The following is a 17,293-nucleotide window of genomic DNA, read 5'->3' on the forward strand; positions in this document are numbered from 1 at the left end:
AAGCCGGGGTAACAGAGAGGCTATTAGCGCAGATAAATGGGAAAATTAACACCAGAATTATAATAATTACAATAAGGCGTGAGAATCATGATGGAAGAGTGGAACTAACAGTCCCACAAGGATGTGTTGTGCCACATGTCGTTCTTGATATGCGAGAAAAGAAACAAAATTTTACATTACATTGTTGTGTATAATAACACTGTGTATAATTACACCGTTTGTGTGTGATAAAGTAATGAGAACTCGTATAAAATAAGACAGAACGAGGCTGCGGGAACACCTGGACAGACTTACGGAGTATACGAATAAATAAACTTTGAGGAAACATCAAGGTTATGAGGAAACATCAAAGCTATGAGGAAACATCAAGGCTATGAGGAAACATCAAGGCTATGAGGAAACATCAAGGTTATGAGGAAACAAGGATATGATGAAACATCAAGGTTATGAGGAAACATGAAGGCTATGAGGAAACATCAAGGTTATGAGGAAACATCAAGGATATGATGAAGCATCAAGGTTATGAAGAAACATCAAGGTTATGAGGAAACATCAAGGTTATGAGGAAACATCAAGGTTATGAGGAAACATCAAGGTTAGGAGGAAACAAGGATATGATGAAACATCAAGGTTATGAGGAAACATCAAGGCTATGGGGAAACATCAAGGTAATGAGGAAACATCAAGGTTATGAGGAAACATCAAGGATATGATGAAGCATCAAGGTTATGAGGAAACATCAAGCTTATGAGGAAACATCAAGGTTATGAGGAAACAAGGATATGATGAAACATCAAGGTTATGAGGAAACATCAAGGCTATGAGGAAACATCAAGGTAATGAGGAAACATCAAGGTTATGAGGAAACATCAAGGATATGATGAAGCATCAAGGTTATGATGAAACATCAAGGTTATGAGGAAACATCAAGGTTATGAGGAAACATCAAGGTTATAATGAAACATCAAGGATATGAAACATCAAGGATATGAAACATCAACGTTACGATGAAACATCAAGGTTACGATGAAACATCAAGGTTATGATGAAACATCAAGGTTATGAGAAACATCAAGGTTATGAGGAATCAAGGTTATGACACATCAAGGTTATGAAGAAACATCAGGGTTATGATAAAACATCAAGGTTATGATGAATCAAGGTTATGATGAAACATCAAATTTATGAAGAAACATCAAGGTTATGATGAAACATCAAGGTTATGATGAAACATCAAGGTTATGATGAAACATCAAGGTTATGAAGAAACATCAAGGTTATGAGGCAACATCAAGGTTATGATGAAACATCAAGTTTATGAAGACACATCAAGATTATGATGAATCAAGGTTGTGATGAAACATCAAAGTCATGATGAAACAAAGTTTATGATAAAACAAGGGTTATGGTGAATCAAGGCTACGATAACACATGAAGGCTATGATGAATCAAGGTTATGATGAAACATCAAGGTTACGATGAAAAGAACTTCACAGGAACGATACACCTTAAACCTACATCCTGGAGAACGTCTAAGACGAACCGTATAAACAAATCATCAGCGACACTCAGGGATCAGGAAAAAGATATATTTAAGCAATAGTTCATACGAATGGCCCGTTCCTGAGTACGCGGCATCTGCATGGAAACCTCCTCTCGATAAACACAAAGTTAGACTTGAAAACTTACAGAGGAGTTTATCCGGAGCAGAGGTCGAGTTGATAGGAATGAGATAAGAGAAAAGAAAGTAAGTGTGTACTAGGTCTTATATGAGGGATATAATCAACACTTTCAAAGCTGCAAAGGGCATTAAAAAAAGTAAAGAATCTCGAGAGAATCCTACCATGATTAGAAATTACACAATGAGTCGCGTTTTTATCAACAAAGATAGAGGCAACAAATGAACTTGGAAAAAACAAAGTGGGTGTAGATTCCATATTCTAATTCAAAAGCAAATTTAACAAATTCAAAGGATGGACCATGAAAACTAAAACAGGAAAACATACACACCAAAAAAAAATGTAAAAATAAAAAATACACAGACACAGATGGGCCACAGCAACGAGGGGTCACAACTGACTCAGATGAGTCACATGGAAGTTAGGAGGCATTTCTTAGTGAGTTATCAGGAAGTAGAACAATTGAGAGAGTGATGTATTGGAGGCAGGATCTATAGATAGCTTTTAAGAGAGTTGCGATTAAAGCTCATGGAACAGGGAGAGAGTGGGCCTAGTAGCGACCAGCGAAGAGGCGGGGCCAGGAGCTGTAACTCGCAACCTCAAGTGAGTATAAAAAGGGTGAATACACACACACACACACACACACACACACACACAGCAAACCAAGTGTCTGACGAAAAATGCCTTTGGCAACTGCTAAGCAGCACACATAGTAAATGAAAATAATATAATTACGAAACAGAAAAGACTGAATTTATTAGGCTAGATGACTAAGAAGCAGAATTAAGAAGGAACAGACATCATTAAAGCAATAGAGGGAATGAACACAATAAATACTCTATTGAAGGTGGTATTTCATGAGCTAACGAGAGGGTTCTCAAATAAAAAAATCTCGTAAGGTTGTCAAGGTATAATAACTTTTTCTACAAAAGAACAAGTACTAACAAGGACTTGTCCTGACAGAACAGGGCAATCTCCTAATTGATACAAAATCAACAAATTGAACAGCTAGAGAGAAAAGTCACAACACAATTGAAAAGATAGAACGATTAGTGTATGGCAATGTAAGTTTACAGAAATAGAGGATCAAATGGTAAATTAGTTTTGGAGCAACCAGATATCATAATTCGAAAATGTAAACTCACTATTAATAAAACTTACAATACGCTTAGAGGGGTACCACATAGCGAAGAGAGAAAGAGAAAACAGAGAAGTGGTAATAATAATGATTAACCATGACGAACCAAGTTTTATGGTTATATTAAAAGAACAGAAACAACCAGCAAACCCATGGAAATAGGAACGGTGATAAATAAAACCATTCCATATTCCTCTTCCTCAACAAGACGAGACCTGCTCAAAAGTACAAGCCCATCCAGGCTAACATATATATTTTGAAGAGAACTGTACGAAAATTCAAAATGACATGTATTAAGATAATGCATATAGAGGATTTAAATCAGCTTAGGAAACATGAATACTGAAAATGATGAAAACTGCAGATGATTAACCAACATTACTGAATCTGGGTTCATCGGCAGTGAATCAGCCACAGGAAAAAAAATATTAAATATGTTAATAGCCAGTGACAACACTATGCTAACTTTCGACGAAATTTTACAAAAAATAGAGAAAGGTAAAATAAGGATAACAGAAAACAAGATTACAGAAGAGGAAACTATGCAGTGATGAGACATTTCTTGAGTGGATTACAGTGGGATATGACATAGTGGTCTATGTACACTGTGCCAGGAAGAAACAGAACGGTAAGTTTCAATCAGGCGAAATGAAAAATGAAATTACAAAATCAATGCTTTAACTGTAAGTGCAGATATATACCAAAACAAGGAAGAAAAGAGAATAGAAAATGTACATAGCATGGAGAGCGACAGAGAACAGAGAGATAATGAATAACTAGTGATGAATGCGACAAACAATAGCAAGACAACATCAAAGGTAAAATCAGAGCCGAGATGTTGCAAGAACCAGAAAATCGTTAAGACTCGTACAGTGAGACTAAGGAGAGAAAAGCTTACACAGACGATGACTGAGATGTATGTCATGAAATGTGGAAAATATTCATAAAGGTATACCGAAGTGAAAGAAACAGTACATGAAAGCTTGAGAGAGAAAACTGGATAATATTCACGTTTGGAACCAGTCCCTCTAGGATTTTCAAGTAGTGACATTTAGTATTCTAGATTCTTCGTGTATAAATCAATGCAGGAGTGAAAGTTCTCTGGCTTTCAACATGTTTACAATTTCGCCAGCCTTACGAAGTGTTGTTAGAAAGATTTCAGTCTAGATTGTACAACAGCCTTGAAGAGTATCATCATCGATACGTTCAGGAGGTTCTTGTTACCCAACCTATCATTTTATATCATTATATGAACATAATGATAGCAAAAAAAGAAGCACATTCACTATCATTCATTCAACAGCTATCTTGCCAGAAGTGTGCAAGCATTACAATTCAGATGATCCCCTCCGAACTGCGACTTTCTCATCTCACAAGTGTAGGCATTGTGGCAAGTCCAGTTTACCGGCTTCCCTAAGTCTTTTTGCTATTGTTATTTCGCTCACACTCCAACAGCACATCAATTCATAAAAATCGTATGTCTTCACTCACTCCGATTTAACACTCACACCACATATATACAAAACGAAGCACTCTGAATCTCCTTCCCTACTCTATTTAAGCCATCCTGGGATGACCACTCCCTCCCTTTCCTCCCACCTCAGATTTATACACTTGTGATTATCCCATTCGACTCTTAAAATCAATATATGGCAAATTAACTACTGGTCACCAAGAGCCAAGCTTTACTTCAGTAATTACCGATGGGTAATCGGAAATGGGCACCCCCCATTTCTAAACACACACACACACACACACACACACACCTACTTCCCAATGGATCTGGACAAACTGGAAGATTATTCAGACAAGTGGATGCTTGAATTGCACCCCAGAAAATGCAAAGTCATGAAGATTATGAAAGGAGCAAAAAAAAACGGAAACTGGGAATACATTAGGAGTGCTGGGGCTGCAGACTTCACTAAGACAGAGAACCCTAAGAGTGAGCATTAGTGTCTTGTAACATCACCAGAGGCTCGCATCAACTGAACAACCTCTGCAGTTAATACTCGTTTGGAAAATCTAAGTCTAGCCTTCAGGGATCTCATCAACAAAGAGCAAAATAAGGGTAGATATGAGGAATTACAGGTTCATACAAACCCATTAAATGGTTTTCAACATAACACCAAAAGACAGATGAAAATACGTTCAGACTAATAGGAAAAAATGGCATTAATGAAAATGATACATTTTTTAAGGTTTGTACACTAATATAGACGGAGGAATCTCAAAATATTAGAACTTAGGAAAGTTATAAATAACAAAAAAACTGATATTCTTTTGTCTAACTAAACCAGATTTAAAAGAATTTTTAAAGAAGATTTTTTTGTCGTAAATTACTCAGTGTGGAGAAGAGGCGGAGTTTGTAAGGAAGGAAGCGGACTGGCTATATTATAGACTTCAAGCTAGAGAGACTGGATTCAGAAATACACACATATACGAGGAAAACACATACAAAAACACACACACACACACGCACACACACGGATAGCGTTCCGATACCTCAGTAAGGATTCGTTCAAGACTCTGTATACCATTTACGTCAGGCCCATACTGGAGTATGCAGCACCAGTTTGGAATCCACACCTAGTCAAGCACGTTAAGAAATTAGAGAAAGTGCAAAGGTTTGCAACAAGGCTAGTCCCAGAGCTACGGGGATTGTCCTACGAAGAAAGGTTGAGGGAAATCGGCCTGACGACACTGGAGGACAGGAGGGTCAGGGGAGACATGATAACGACATATAAAATACTGCGCGGAATAGACAAGGTGGACAAAGACGGGATGTTCCAGAGAGGGGATACAGACACAAGAGGTCACAATTGGAAGTTGAAGACTCAGATGAATCAAAGGGATGTTAGGAAGTATTTCTTCAGTCATAGAGTAGTCAGGCCGTGGAATAGCCTAGAAAGTGACGTAGTGGAGGCGGGAACCATACATAGTTTTAAGGCGAGGTATGATAAAGCTCATGGAGCAGGGAGAGAGAGGACCTAGTAGCAATCAGAGAAGAGGCGGGGCCAGGAGCTATGACATGGTCCTCAAACAAATAGAGAAATTAAAACCTAACAAATCCCCAGGCCCTGATGAACTGTTTGCAAGGGTGTTAAAGGAATGTAAAGAGGAACTTAGCATACCTTTGGCTAATCTTTTCAACATATCACTACAAACTGGCATTGTGCCTGATAAGTGGAAAATGGCAAATGTAATACCTATTTACAAGGCAGGTGACGGGTCCTTGGCTTCGAACTATAGACCAATAAGCCTTACCTCCATAGTGGGAAAATTTATGGAATGAATAATTGCCGAACCAATTCGTAGCAATCTTGAAAGGCATAAACTGATTAATGAATCTCGTCACATAGATGAGGGAATAAATAGCGACATAGGCAAATTTGCTGATGACACCAAAATAGGCCGACCAGTTCATTCTAATGACGACACTAGAGCACTCCAGGATGATTTGAATAGACTGATGCAGTGGTCGGAGAAGTAGCAAATGCAATTTAATATAGAGAAATGAGAAATTCTAAATGCTGGACAGGAAAATAACCATGCGAGAAGGATTTTGGAGCTATGATTAGCAGTAATCTAAAACCAAGACAACAGTGCATTAGTGTTCGCAATAAAGCTAACAGACTCCTTCGCTTCATATCTAGAAGCATAAATAATAGAAGTCCTCAGGTTGTTCTTCAACTCTATATATCCTTGGTTAGGCCTCATTTAAGTTATGCTGCTCAGTTCTGGTCACCGTATTACAGAATGGATATAAATGCACTGGAAACGTACGAAGGAGGATGACAAAGTTAATTCAATGTATCAGAAATCTTCCCTATGAGGATAGACTGAGGGCCCTGAATTTGCACTCTTTAGAAAGGCGTAGAATTAAGGAAGATATGATCAAAGTGCATAAATGGAAAACAGAAATAAATAAAGGGGATGTAAATAGTTCGCTGAAAATATTTAGCCAAGAGAGGACTCGCAACAATGGTTTCAAGTTGGAAAAATTCAGATTCTGGAAAGATACAGGAAAGCGCTGGTTTGGTAAGAGAGTTGTGGATGAGTGGAACAAACTCCCGAGTGCAGTTATAGAGGCTAAAACGTTGTGTAGTTTTAAAAATAGATTAGTGGGTGTGGGTGGGTTTGAGTTGGACCTGACTAGCTTGTGCTACTAGGTCTGATGCCGTGCTCCTCCCTTAAGTGGAAGTGACCTGACTAGGTGGGTCATTGGGCTAAGCCGGAGGGTGACATGGACCTGCTTCGCATGGGTCAGTAGGCCTGCTGCAGTATTTCTTCTTTCTTATGTTCTTATGAGTACTGTGTACCTTATTCCAAGATTCGTAGGTTCGAGTCTCAATCGTCCTGAGATTAGTGTTTGTGAATATTTCGCTTGTTCTGCGAATCATATATATATATATATATATATATATATATATATATATATATATATATATATATATATATATATATATAACAACACTGCGACTAGCCGAGAACTCGAACCCATGTCGTTTTTGCCCGCCTCATAGAGAGCGAAAATCACATGACGCTCTAACCCACAGGGTAACTCAATCCTACATGAATCACGCACCCAGCAGAGCTAGGTGTTTTACAGTGATCAGAGGACATACGGTGGTGTGGTTACCGCTGAGCTAATTTCATTCTACTCCCCGTTTGGTGTACTAGCCTCCACAAGCAGTATATATATTATTGTAACTACGAACTAGTGGTATTTAATCAATAACAACACTGCGACTAGCCTCATGGTGAACGAAAATCACACACTATATATATATATATATATATATATATATATATATATATATATATATATATATATATATATATATATATATATATATATATAATATATAATAAATAATATATAATAATAATATATAATAATATATAATAATATATAATAATATATAATAAAACATATATAGGGGTGGTAGGAGAAGAAAATATTCAAACAGCTCCGGGGAGAACCTTGAGTTTTCTCTGAGGTACGTTTATTGTCTTCTCTGAGGATGAGGGTCCCCATTCCAGCTATAGAGGTGGTACTTCCCTATATATTGTATATATATTATATATATATATATATATATATATATATATATATATATATATATATATATATATATATAATATAATATATATAATATATATATATATATATATATATATATATATATATATATATATATATATATATATATATATATATATATATATATACAAACAATCGCACTGGGATGGTCCAATAGTGGAAAATATAGCCTCAACGATGCTTCAGAGTGTGTCAGGGAAGGATAGAGCCCGCCTGCTGGCAGTGAGAGCCCCTCATGCTGGGGACTTTCTGTTGGCTGTTCCCAGCTCCAGCCTTGGCACACGCCTCGACCCACAGACCATCCGCATCGGTGTTGCCCTTCGACTTGCCGCCCCTATTCTCGCCGAACACAGGTGTATTTGTGGCAGTGAAGCAGCAGACCGATTCGGGTACCATGGTCTTGTGTGCCGTAAATCCGAGGGAAAGATTGCAAGACATGAGGAGGTTAATAACATTATCAAGAGGAGCCTCACAACAGCTGGATGCCCAGCAGTAAGGGAGCCACCCCAACTATGCAGATCTGATGGCAGCCAGAAGCGTCCAGATGGTATCACCCTTCAAGCCTGGACAGATGGGAAGCAGGTGGTGTGGGACTATACATGTGCATCTACCTTGGCTGATACCTATCTCCAATACACCAGGGAGGAAGGAGGGGCAGCTGCCAGCTTTAGGGAGTCCCAAAAGTCTAGAAAATATGGAGAACTTGCCCATCATTATATGTTTGTTCCCATAGGCTCAGAGACCCTTGGCTCATGGGGAAAGAGTGCATCTAATTTCCTTAAGGAGCTGGGAAAAAGACTCATCAGGGTAACTAGGGATCCCAGGGCAGCTAGTTTTCTGTTCCAGCGGCTCAGCGCGGCTGTTCAAAGGGGTAATGCATGCTGCATTTTGGGCACACGCCCCAGCTCTGAGGAGCTGGATGAGATTTTCGCCTTATAATCGGTGATACACACGTAACAACATGTACCGTATATGCCACCTTTATATCAACAATGTATCTCTTAAATCTTCTGTGCCATATTATGTAATAAAATATTCCTATTGGTAAAATATATATATATATATATATATATATATATATATATATATATATATATATATATATATATATATATATATATATATATGTCGTGCCGAATAGGCAGAACTTGCGATTTTGGCTTAAATAGCAACGCTCATCTTGCTATATAGGACAAGCGAAAATTTGTGTATGCAATAATTTCGCCAAAATCATTCTGAACCTAACGAAAAAAAATATATTTCACTGTGTTTGTTTAGTATTAAATTATTGTAAACAAATTTAAAATATATTTAGTTGGGTTAGGCTAAAATAAATTGTTCTCGTTATAATAAGGTTAGGTAAGTTTTCTAAGATTCTTTTGGTGCAAAATTAAAATTTTTTACATTAACATTAACGAAAAAAATATATCTTTAAACGTATAAGAAAAAAATTTAGAAAGGACTAAATTTTAAACGAGTTCTTGCTAATTGACCAGTTTTACATATTCGGCACGACATATATATATATGTATATATATATATATGTATATATATGTATATATATATATATATGTATATATATGTATATATATATATATATGTATATATATGCATTAAGATCACAGTAAGCAGGTGATTTCAGAATATGCAAAACAACCACTCTGAAAGAATAGAGAAATTCCAAGCGCTTTCGTGACTACTCACATTATTGATATATATATATATATATATATATATATATATATATATATATATATATATATATATATATATATATATATATATATATATATATATATATATATATATATATATATAATGTGTGTGTGTGTGGGGGGGGAGGGAGGGAGGGAGGGAGGGGGGGAAGAAAGAGAGAGATAGATAGATAGATAGATAGATAGATAGAGAGAGAGAGAGAGAGAGAGAGAGAGAGAGAGAGAGAGAGAGAGAGAGAGAGAGAGAGAGTCGTACTCAAGGTTCGGTGTCACAAACATATTATAGAGGGATGAGGGAGATCAACAGAGAGAAATTGAGCTAGTAAAGGAGGCGGGATGTCCAAGAGACAGAGAAACGGCAAGAGACGCATTGCCAGGAAAAAGACCAACAGGAAATGAAATTCCCTTCTTCACTCTTTGCTTCATTCCTCTTCTTCTCCCCAAGTCCTCCCCCTCCGTCCGTCACTCCCTCATTCCCTCCCACCCTCCCTTCCTCCTCCTCTCCTTCCCTCTCTCACTTACCAGTCTTCTTCTTCTCCTCAATCAGCTGGTCGGTTCTCTCGTCCACCAGCGCCTCGAGATTGTTGGCGTACTTCTCCATCATCGCCAACATGTTGTCGAAGATGTTGGGTTTCCTGTCGAAGAACCACCACATAATTGAGTATTGTGCACAACAGCGAAACATTTACGTTATTGTTGGTGATGCATAATAGCAGAGCTTTTATTAATGCAATAATCTCTTCTGATCATCCTCGAAGCAGCGTTTTTTCCTCCAAACGTTTTTGATTCGAATCAGCGAGTCCAGGAGCTGTAACTCCAGCTATACAACCAGAAGTAAGTTTGATGAGTAACTCAGAGGATACACATAGGCCAGGAGCTGTGGCTCGACCCCTGCAATCATAAATATATGAATACACACACACACACACACACACACACAGGATCCATACATAGCTTTACGAAGAGGTACGATAAGGCTCTCAATAACAATAAAAGTGAATCAAGTAGCCGCCAGCGAAGAAAGGAGGCCAGGAGCTGAGCCTCTACTCCAGCAACCGCATATAGGTTAGCACAGGAGTGAGTACACTAGAAATGTCACTCAACCTCAATCAAAGAGAAGGAGCTAAGGGTGAGCATAATGCAAAGCATATTGCCGGAAGCACATATCAAGCAAGTATCCGCTGCAGTCAGTGCTCGTTTAGCGAATCGTAGAGTAGCTTTCAGGTATCTTAACAAAGAGTCATTCCCGGTCTTTACACAACATGTGTCAGGCCTGTCTTGAAGTATGCTGCTCCAGCATTGAGTTTGTACCTAATTAAACATGGTATGAAAATGGAGAAAATGCAGAGATAGGCAACAAGGCTGGTTTTTGAAGATTAGTGACCTGAACCTCACGACTTCAGAGGACAGAAGAGCAAGTGAAACGCCATACGAAATACTCAGAGACATTGATTGGGCAAACAGGTCTTAAGTATTTCAGAGGTGAGTAACAGGTCCACGAGGGCACATTTGGAAAACAACTAAAAACAAAGTGTGAAAATTTAGCCACAGAAGTTGTGGTGGCAGGATCCACATGAAGCTTCAAGAGTAGGCATGACAAGGCCCAGAGGCTAGGAGAGAGTGAATCTGGCAAGCAGTAAGTTAAAATAAGAGGTCAAGTGCTAGAGCTAGAACTCTACAGCAACATGTTAAATACATATTGGTAAGACACAAATAGATAAAATCTGAGGCAAGAAAGTAAAAGCTGGTCATTAAAAATAACACACAAATGTAAGAACAAGATAACTTATAGAAGCCAAAAATTTAAAGAAAATTTAGAGTAAGTTCGTAGTCCTAAAACAAAACTTACCAAAAGATACAATAAAATCAAAATAAATATAGATACTAACTAAAGAGTTAAATTAGAAAGAAATCTATTACTTAGTTTGTACATTTTCTATAAGCAACTGATTAGGAACTAATTATAATGTATTATTAAATCAAGACACTAAACAATATAAAAAATGCAAAGTTTAAATAAATATAACAAAACTAATAATATTTATCAACACAGAATATATATAAAAAACATATTCTGGGACTAAAGGCCAAACCATTATTGAAACATATACGTATTAAACGAGTTGGTATTTAGAAGAAATTACTCAGCGTGGGGAACTAACAAAAAAAAAAAAAGTGAAAAATATTACCGAGTAACTATGCTAGCAAAAGATCCGAGGATATTGAAATTAATTTCTAAATTTAAAATATAAATATTTTCGATGTGGAAATCATGAACCAGTGGCATTTGGAAAGAATAAATGAGACTACTTAATGAACGTCAATATTCAATCCTGAAATTTTTGCTGCCTTTATGTATCAGGTTAAAATGACAACCCTGGTAAGAGAAAGTAAAGAAACATCAATGTGAGATTTCGTGTTTGGTATAAACAGCAAATAGAATATTTTATTTAATTGAATCCATCTTGGAAAAGCCACAATGCTTTGTTATATTCTATGTGGAAAAAAATGTAACAGATGAGGGGAGCAACAAATAAATTTATATGATGGACTAGATAACCAAAAAAGAAATGAGAAATAATATAACAAGTGTTCAACTTATACGTAGAAGTCATAACAAAATAAATCCTGGAGTCATAACAAAATGTCACAGCTCACAATTTTACAAGTAATTTGAACAAAATAGAAATGAATATACCAAAATAATGAGATACTGAAAGAACATTTTCAACAAGAATTGTTAGAAAATGGAAAGTTAGAAATAAATCTTATAATCAATTTAACTATGAACGAGTGTGTGCCGAGAATAATTTTCCAAGACAAAATTATCATATCATTATCATATATCATTATCATATCGCAATTTTGTTTGCGAGGGGAAAACGTTGCATTTATTGTATTTATGTTTATATTAGCACGAATGCATGTGGTTTTGGTCTTCGTTATTTTCCATTTTTCTTGGAGAAGGACATATCAGCGCCACCTGTGAGGGAGCTCTAAAACTTATGGGGGATTCGCCTGGTGAGTGAAGGTATATATTTTTTTTTTCTGCTTTCTTATACTTTTTGACCATGACCTTATGTCTTATTTCATCCCCTACTATACTCCTGAAAATGTAAATTGGTCTATGTCTTTCCTTAATAGGTTTTGGGAGGGTGTGTAAAGAAAGTTTAGAGTGAACATAGATAAGAGTAAGGTGATAAGGGTATCAAAGGAGTAAGGTAAAGAAAAATTGGATAACACATTGGAGGGAAGGAATATGAAAGAAGTGTTCAGATACTTGGGAGTAGAGCTGTCAACATATGGATTTATGAATGACGAGGTTAATCATAGAACTGATGAAGAGAAAAAGATGAGTGGTGCATTGAGGTATCTGTGGAGACAAAAAACGTTATCCATGGAGGCAAAGAAGGGAATGTACGGGAATATAGTGGTACCAACACTCTTATATAGGTGTGAGGCATGGGTTGTTAATGTTAGAGCGAGGAGGAGGCTGAGGGCAGTGGAGATATCGTGTCTAAGGCAATGTGTGGTATTAATATTATGCAGAGAGTTCGTAGTGTGGAAATTCGAAGGAGGGGTGGAGTTACAAAAAGTATTATTCAGAGGGCCGAAGAGGGGTTATTGAGGTGGTCATTTAGAGAGGATGAATCAAAATAGAATGGCTTGGAGCGTGTATAAATCTGTAGTGGAGGGGAGGAGGGGTTTGGGACACTGGCTGTTTGGAGTTGCATCTAAACTGTCATACCTGGGAACCTCTGCAAAGACAGTGATCATGTGTGAATCATGGTGAAAGTATTAATTTCTTTTCGGGGGGATCACTCTGCCTCGGTGGGAGACGGCCGACGTGCTGAATATCATAACAAGTCGGTCTGGAGTTTTATGACTCTCTGATCACAGGTTCTAACCCCGGCCGTAGTATGGTTTGTTTGCAAAAGTGTCATTACGATTTCGTGAGTCGTGTTGAATATATATGTGATTAACGGTATGATGTTACTATTATTTATTTTAACGTAATCTACTGCGTGAACTTTTTTTTAAGGTGTCAAAATGTATGTGTTTTCCTGGTAATTCATTTTTCCGCATAGCCAACAGGTTTAACTTTTTACAGATGATTTAGCAGTCGATGTTACAGTTTAAACAAGGTGGTCCATAACCTGAACCTTTGGTCCAGGATGTAAATTATTATAATGAGATGCAGCATATCAACATTGCTGTAGAGAAATATAAATTATTTTTGGATGCAAGCAGAAATGAACTAATAAAACCAAACAAGATAATACTTGGGGTTCTGAAATAAAGCACAAGCTAACTTCTGGAGCTTGATTGGAGGGATTTTCCTATAAGATAACACAGCAAAAAATTGTGTATATATATTGTCGACATTTAAAAATAAAGAGAAAATAGTTCAAAGCTTCAATCCGTTCATATTTATCTTGTCAAACAACTCAAAAAAATTGAAAAAGGCATTGAAGAAATGTGAATAAAAATGGAGACCACAAACATGGTATCATACATCTAGACTTAAGATCAGCAAAATCATATATATCCAACACTGAACTTCAGACATTATTGTGGAACAAAACTAATCGAATTTACTAAAATCGCTCGATAATTTTCCCAGAAATGGATAATCTGGAAACTATGAAAGGTAGGGGATACGAAAACAAAAATTTCGTAGACAGATTATAAGTTAATAAATATGAACTGTGACAAAGCGAATCTTCATCTGGTTATATAGCTATTAAACTACAAGAAACTGGGATTGGTAGCGTCGTAAGACACCTGAAGATGGCAGTGACATGTGGCACTGTGGCACTTAGGGTTATGATGTTTTACTTTTACATTGATTGTTTATGTGACTTTGTATATTGTGTATGACTTTGCATAAAGTACCTATACCAAAGTTAACAGTAGGGAGGCCTCGTCATGGACCGGGCCGCGGGGGCGTTGATCCCCGGAATAACCTCCAGGTAACCTCCAGGAGTTAGACTCCTTGTTATATTTTCATGCAAAATATTTCTACAAGAGTATAAATTTTAGTGTTTAATTTTAGTAATCCCGAACTCTCCCATGTTACAACACTAGTAACAGGCTAATGAAAACATAACACTACCTATGTAGTTTTTATGTTAAACTAGAGTAGTGTAATACCGACGTAATTAGTCCATCATACTAAGTGCAAGATAATTCATTCTTATCGTTCATCAGTTAAGAGTCAGTGTTGCACATGTCTTACTTATCAACCTGTCGATATTATATGTCATTTAAAATATATTAAAACAGAATATCATCATCATTACGCAACACAACCTATTGGATCCTCAGTAAAGATTTTTGAAGCTTATGTGAGACCAACATTTACGTATACATTACAGGCATGTAATCTATACTAGCTTTAGCATATAGAAGATCAAATTTAAAAATCAGAATAAGTAATGAGGAAGACAAGAAGACAAATTTAAGTTGGAAAAGAAGCGGCTTGAAGAAAAATATTGCAAAACGTCTTTATAAATATAGGACTGAGATCTAAGAGGCTGTGATGCTCAGCAAGGAAGAGCATAAGAACATAAGTATGGAAGAGCACTGTAGCAGGTCCACTGGCCCATGCTAGCAGTGCAAGGTTGAAAAGTAATTCTGATCGGTGAACAGCAAGCAGGACACCATAAGCGTACCTCTGTTCTTGTGACCACAAACAAATAGGTAAATGTACACACACAAAGCAAAATGTCATATCTAATAACAGCAACATGAGAGTATCTATAATAATTGTAGCTACCGGCAACTACTCATTCATGATTTTACAGTCGTCAGTATATACAACCTAGATGCACAAATAACCCGCACATAAAAGAGAGAAGCTTGTTATTTATACAACCTAGTATGCACAGAAAGGAATAAGTAATAATTTCCTGGAATAAATTATTTTGGGAGCTATAAGAAAATTGGATACATTTACTTAGGTGGTACTACACATCCAGGGGTGTCTCAAGCCTGGCCGAGTGTAAACAGACCAGTAGGGTTTTAGAGTTGAATTTCGTAACCTAACCAAACGTTAACTAACCTAACCAAGCCTGACCCTAACTGAATGTAACCTAACATTATCTTATCTGACAAAACCTAACCTAACATGGCCGATTTTCGTTAATATCTCCCCAATTAAAAGTTTCCCCAAGAAGTAATTATTTTGTGATGTACATAAAGTTTGTTTATTGAAAATTGTAAAAATATGACAATCACTGAGTAGGTGTCGGTAACTATAGCAATAACAACAGAAATAATAATAACGGCACACTGTCAGGAAACTACAAAACACTACAACAATACGTACATGCCCTTCCTCATTGGTCTCAGCTTGGTCCGTATTGACCTGAAGTCTGGCCTCTCCTCAGGGTTTTCTGACCAGCACTCTCCCAGCACCAGCCTCACACAGTCCAAACAGTTCTCCAGTACTCCCAGTGGCGGCCTGGACACAGATAATCATTTTAAAATTGTTAGTTTTTAAAGTGGTCTTGGTAGTGGTAGTAGAGGTAACTCTTGATTAAAGATGATTCAAAGCATTTTCGTCTGCAGAAAATGGAATTAAAGTATTTATAGCCGATTGAAAATTATTAATAATGAATTGATTTCAGATTAGACAAGTTACAACGGTTAGGGTAATTTATAAAAAATTATGTTTGTTTGGCAGACCAGCAGCAAATATGTTTTGATAAGTAGTGCTAAATTTATATATTGCAATTTATTACGTTCTTACCCTGAATATCATTGCATTATTAAAAGTATATAAAATATATTGATATTTTTATTTTTCTCTTCTCGTTAGTTTTAATATTATTAAGGAACGCTGATGACAAGAAAAGAAATAATGTCCATCTTCTTGGATTAGGAGCCTCTCATCACCTATGGTGGGTTCAGAAAATAATGCCCTAAAATAAACAAAGATCAACACTATTTTAGTAAGAATATTGTCTATGACAAAGTTTGGTTAAAAAAATTAATACCTGAATATTCGCTATCAAGTCAAATCTAAAAGATAAAAAATACATAAATAATTACTAAAAGTAAAACAGATTTGTTTAAAAACAAGATATAATGTAAAAAAAGAACGTTTAAAAAGAGTGAAAGATACAGTATAAAGCAGTGTCCAGAAATAATGTCTGTTTTAGAGACGTTGGCAGGAGCGGCTCTGATGTGTCCTCCTCAAGGGAGATGTCATGCTACTGGTGGGAGCCTCTTAATTCAAGGAATTGAATTCAAGGAAATGAATTCTATTGCCTCCCGTTTCCCAGTGCTTTAAGAACTGTACGAGTTTAGCAGTTCCTCCTCCTCCTAATATTAATAATAATGATAGCAATCTAATGTGAGCCAAATAAGTTTTCAAGGGTACTTTTTCGATTATACATAAATTTAATAATATATTTAGGTTCAACGAAAGAAAACTGGGATGATAGAACTTTAGCTTCAGGCTTCATATAAACTGATGTCATGAATCTCATTTATTTAATCATAATGACCAAAAAAGTTTCATAGTTAACTTTAGTGTTTGGAGTGTGTCATTCACATACATTTTACTTAAAAAAAGTTAGAAATGTAAAGAACAGTTACAAAGTAAATTTGAAAAGTAAACACAAACCTTTACTCTTTGACCCAAATAACA

At 36.5% G+C, this 17,293-nt stretch overlaps 1 protein-coding gene across 2 annotated transcripts in view; it reads right to left on the reverse strand.

The window, feature by feature from the left end:
• LOC128693164 (guanylate cyclase 32E-like) overlaps window positions 1-17,293 on the reverse strand; it is a gene marked incomplete at its 5' end in the record, with an annotated part of 162,251 nt that overhangs the window by 41,188 nt on the left and 103,770 nt on the right. For both annotated transcript variants that reach the window (XM_070089504.1, XM_070089503.1), the window contains 2 exon segments: window positions 10,159-10,271; window positions 15,968-16,102. In XM_070089504.1, the coding sequence (XP_069945605.1) occupies window positions 10,159-10,271; window positions 15,968-16,102 (248 nt within the window).

Source organism: Cherax quadricarinatus, chromosome 28, assembly GCF_038502225.1.
Source record: "Cherax quadricarinatus isolate ZL_2023a chromosome 28, ASM3850222v1, whole genome shotgun sequence".
NCBI classification, from domain to species: domain Eukaryota; kingdom Metazoa; phylum Arthropoda; class Malacostraca; order Decapoda; family Parastacidae; genus Cherax; species Cherax quadricarinatus.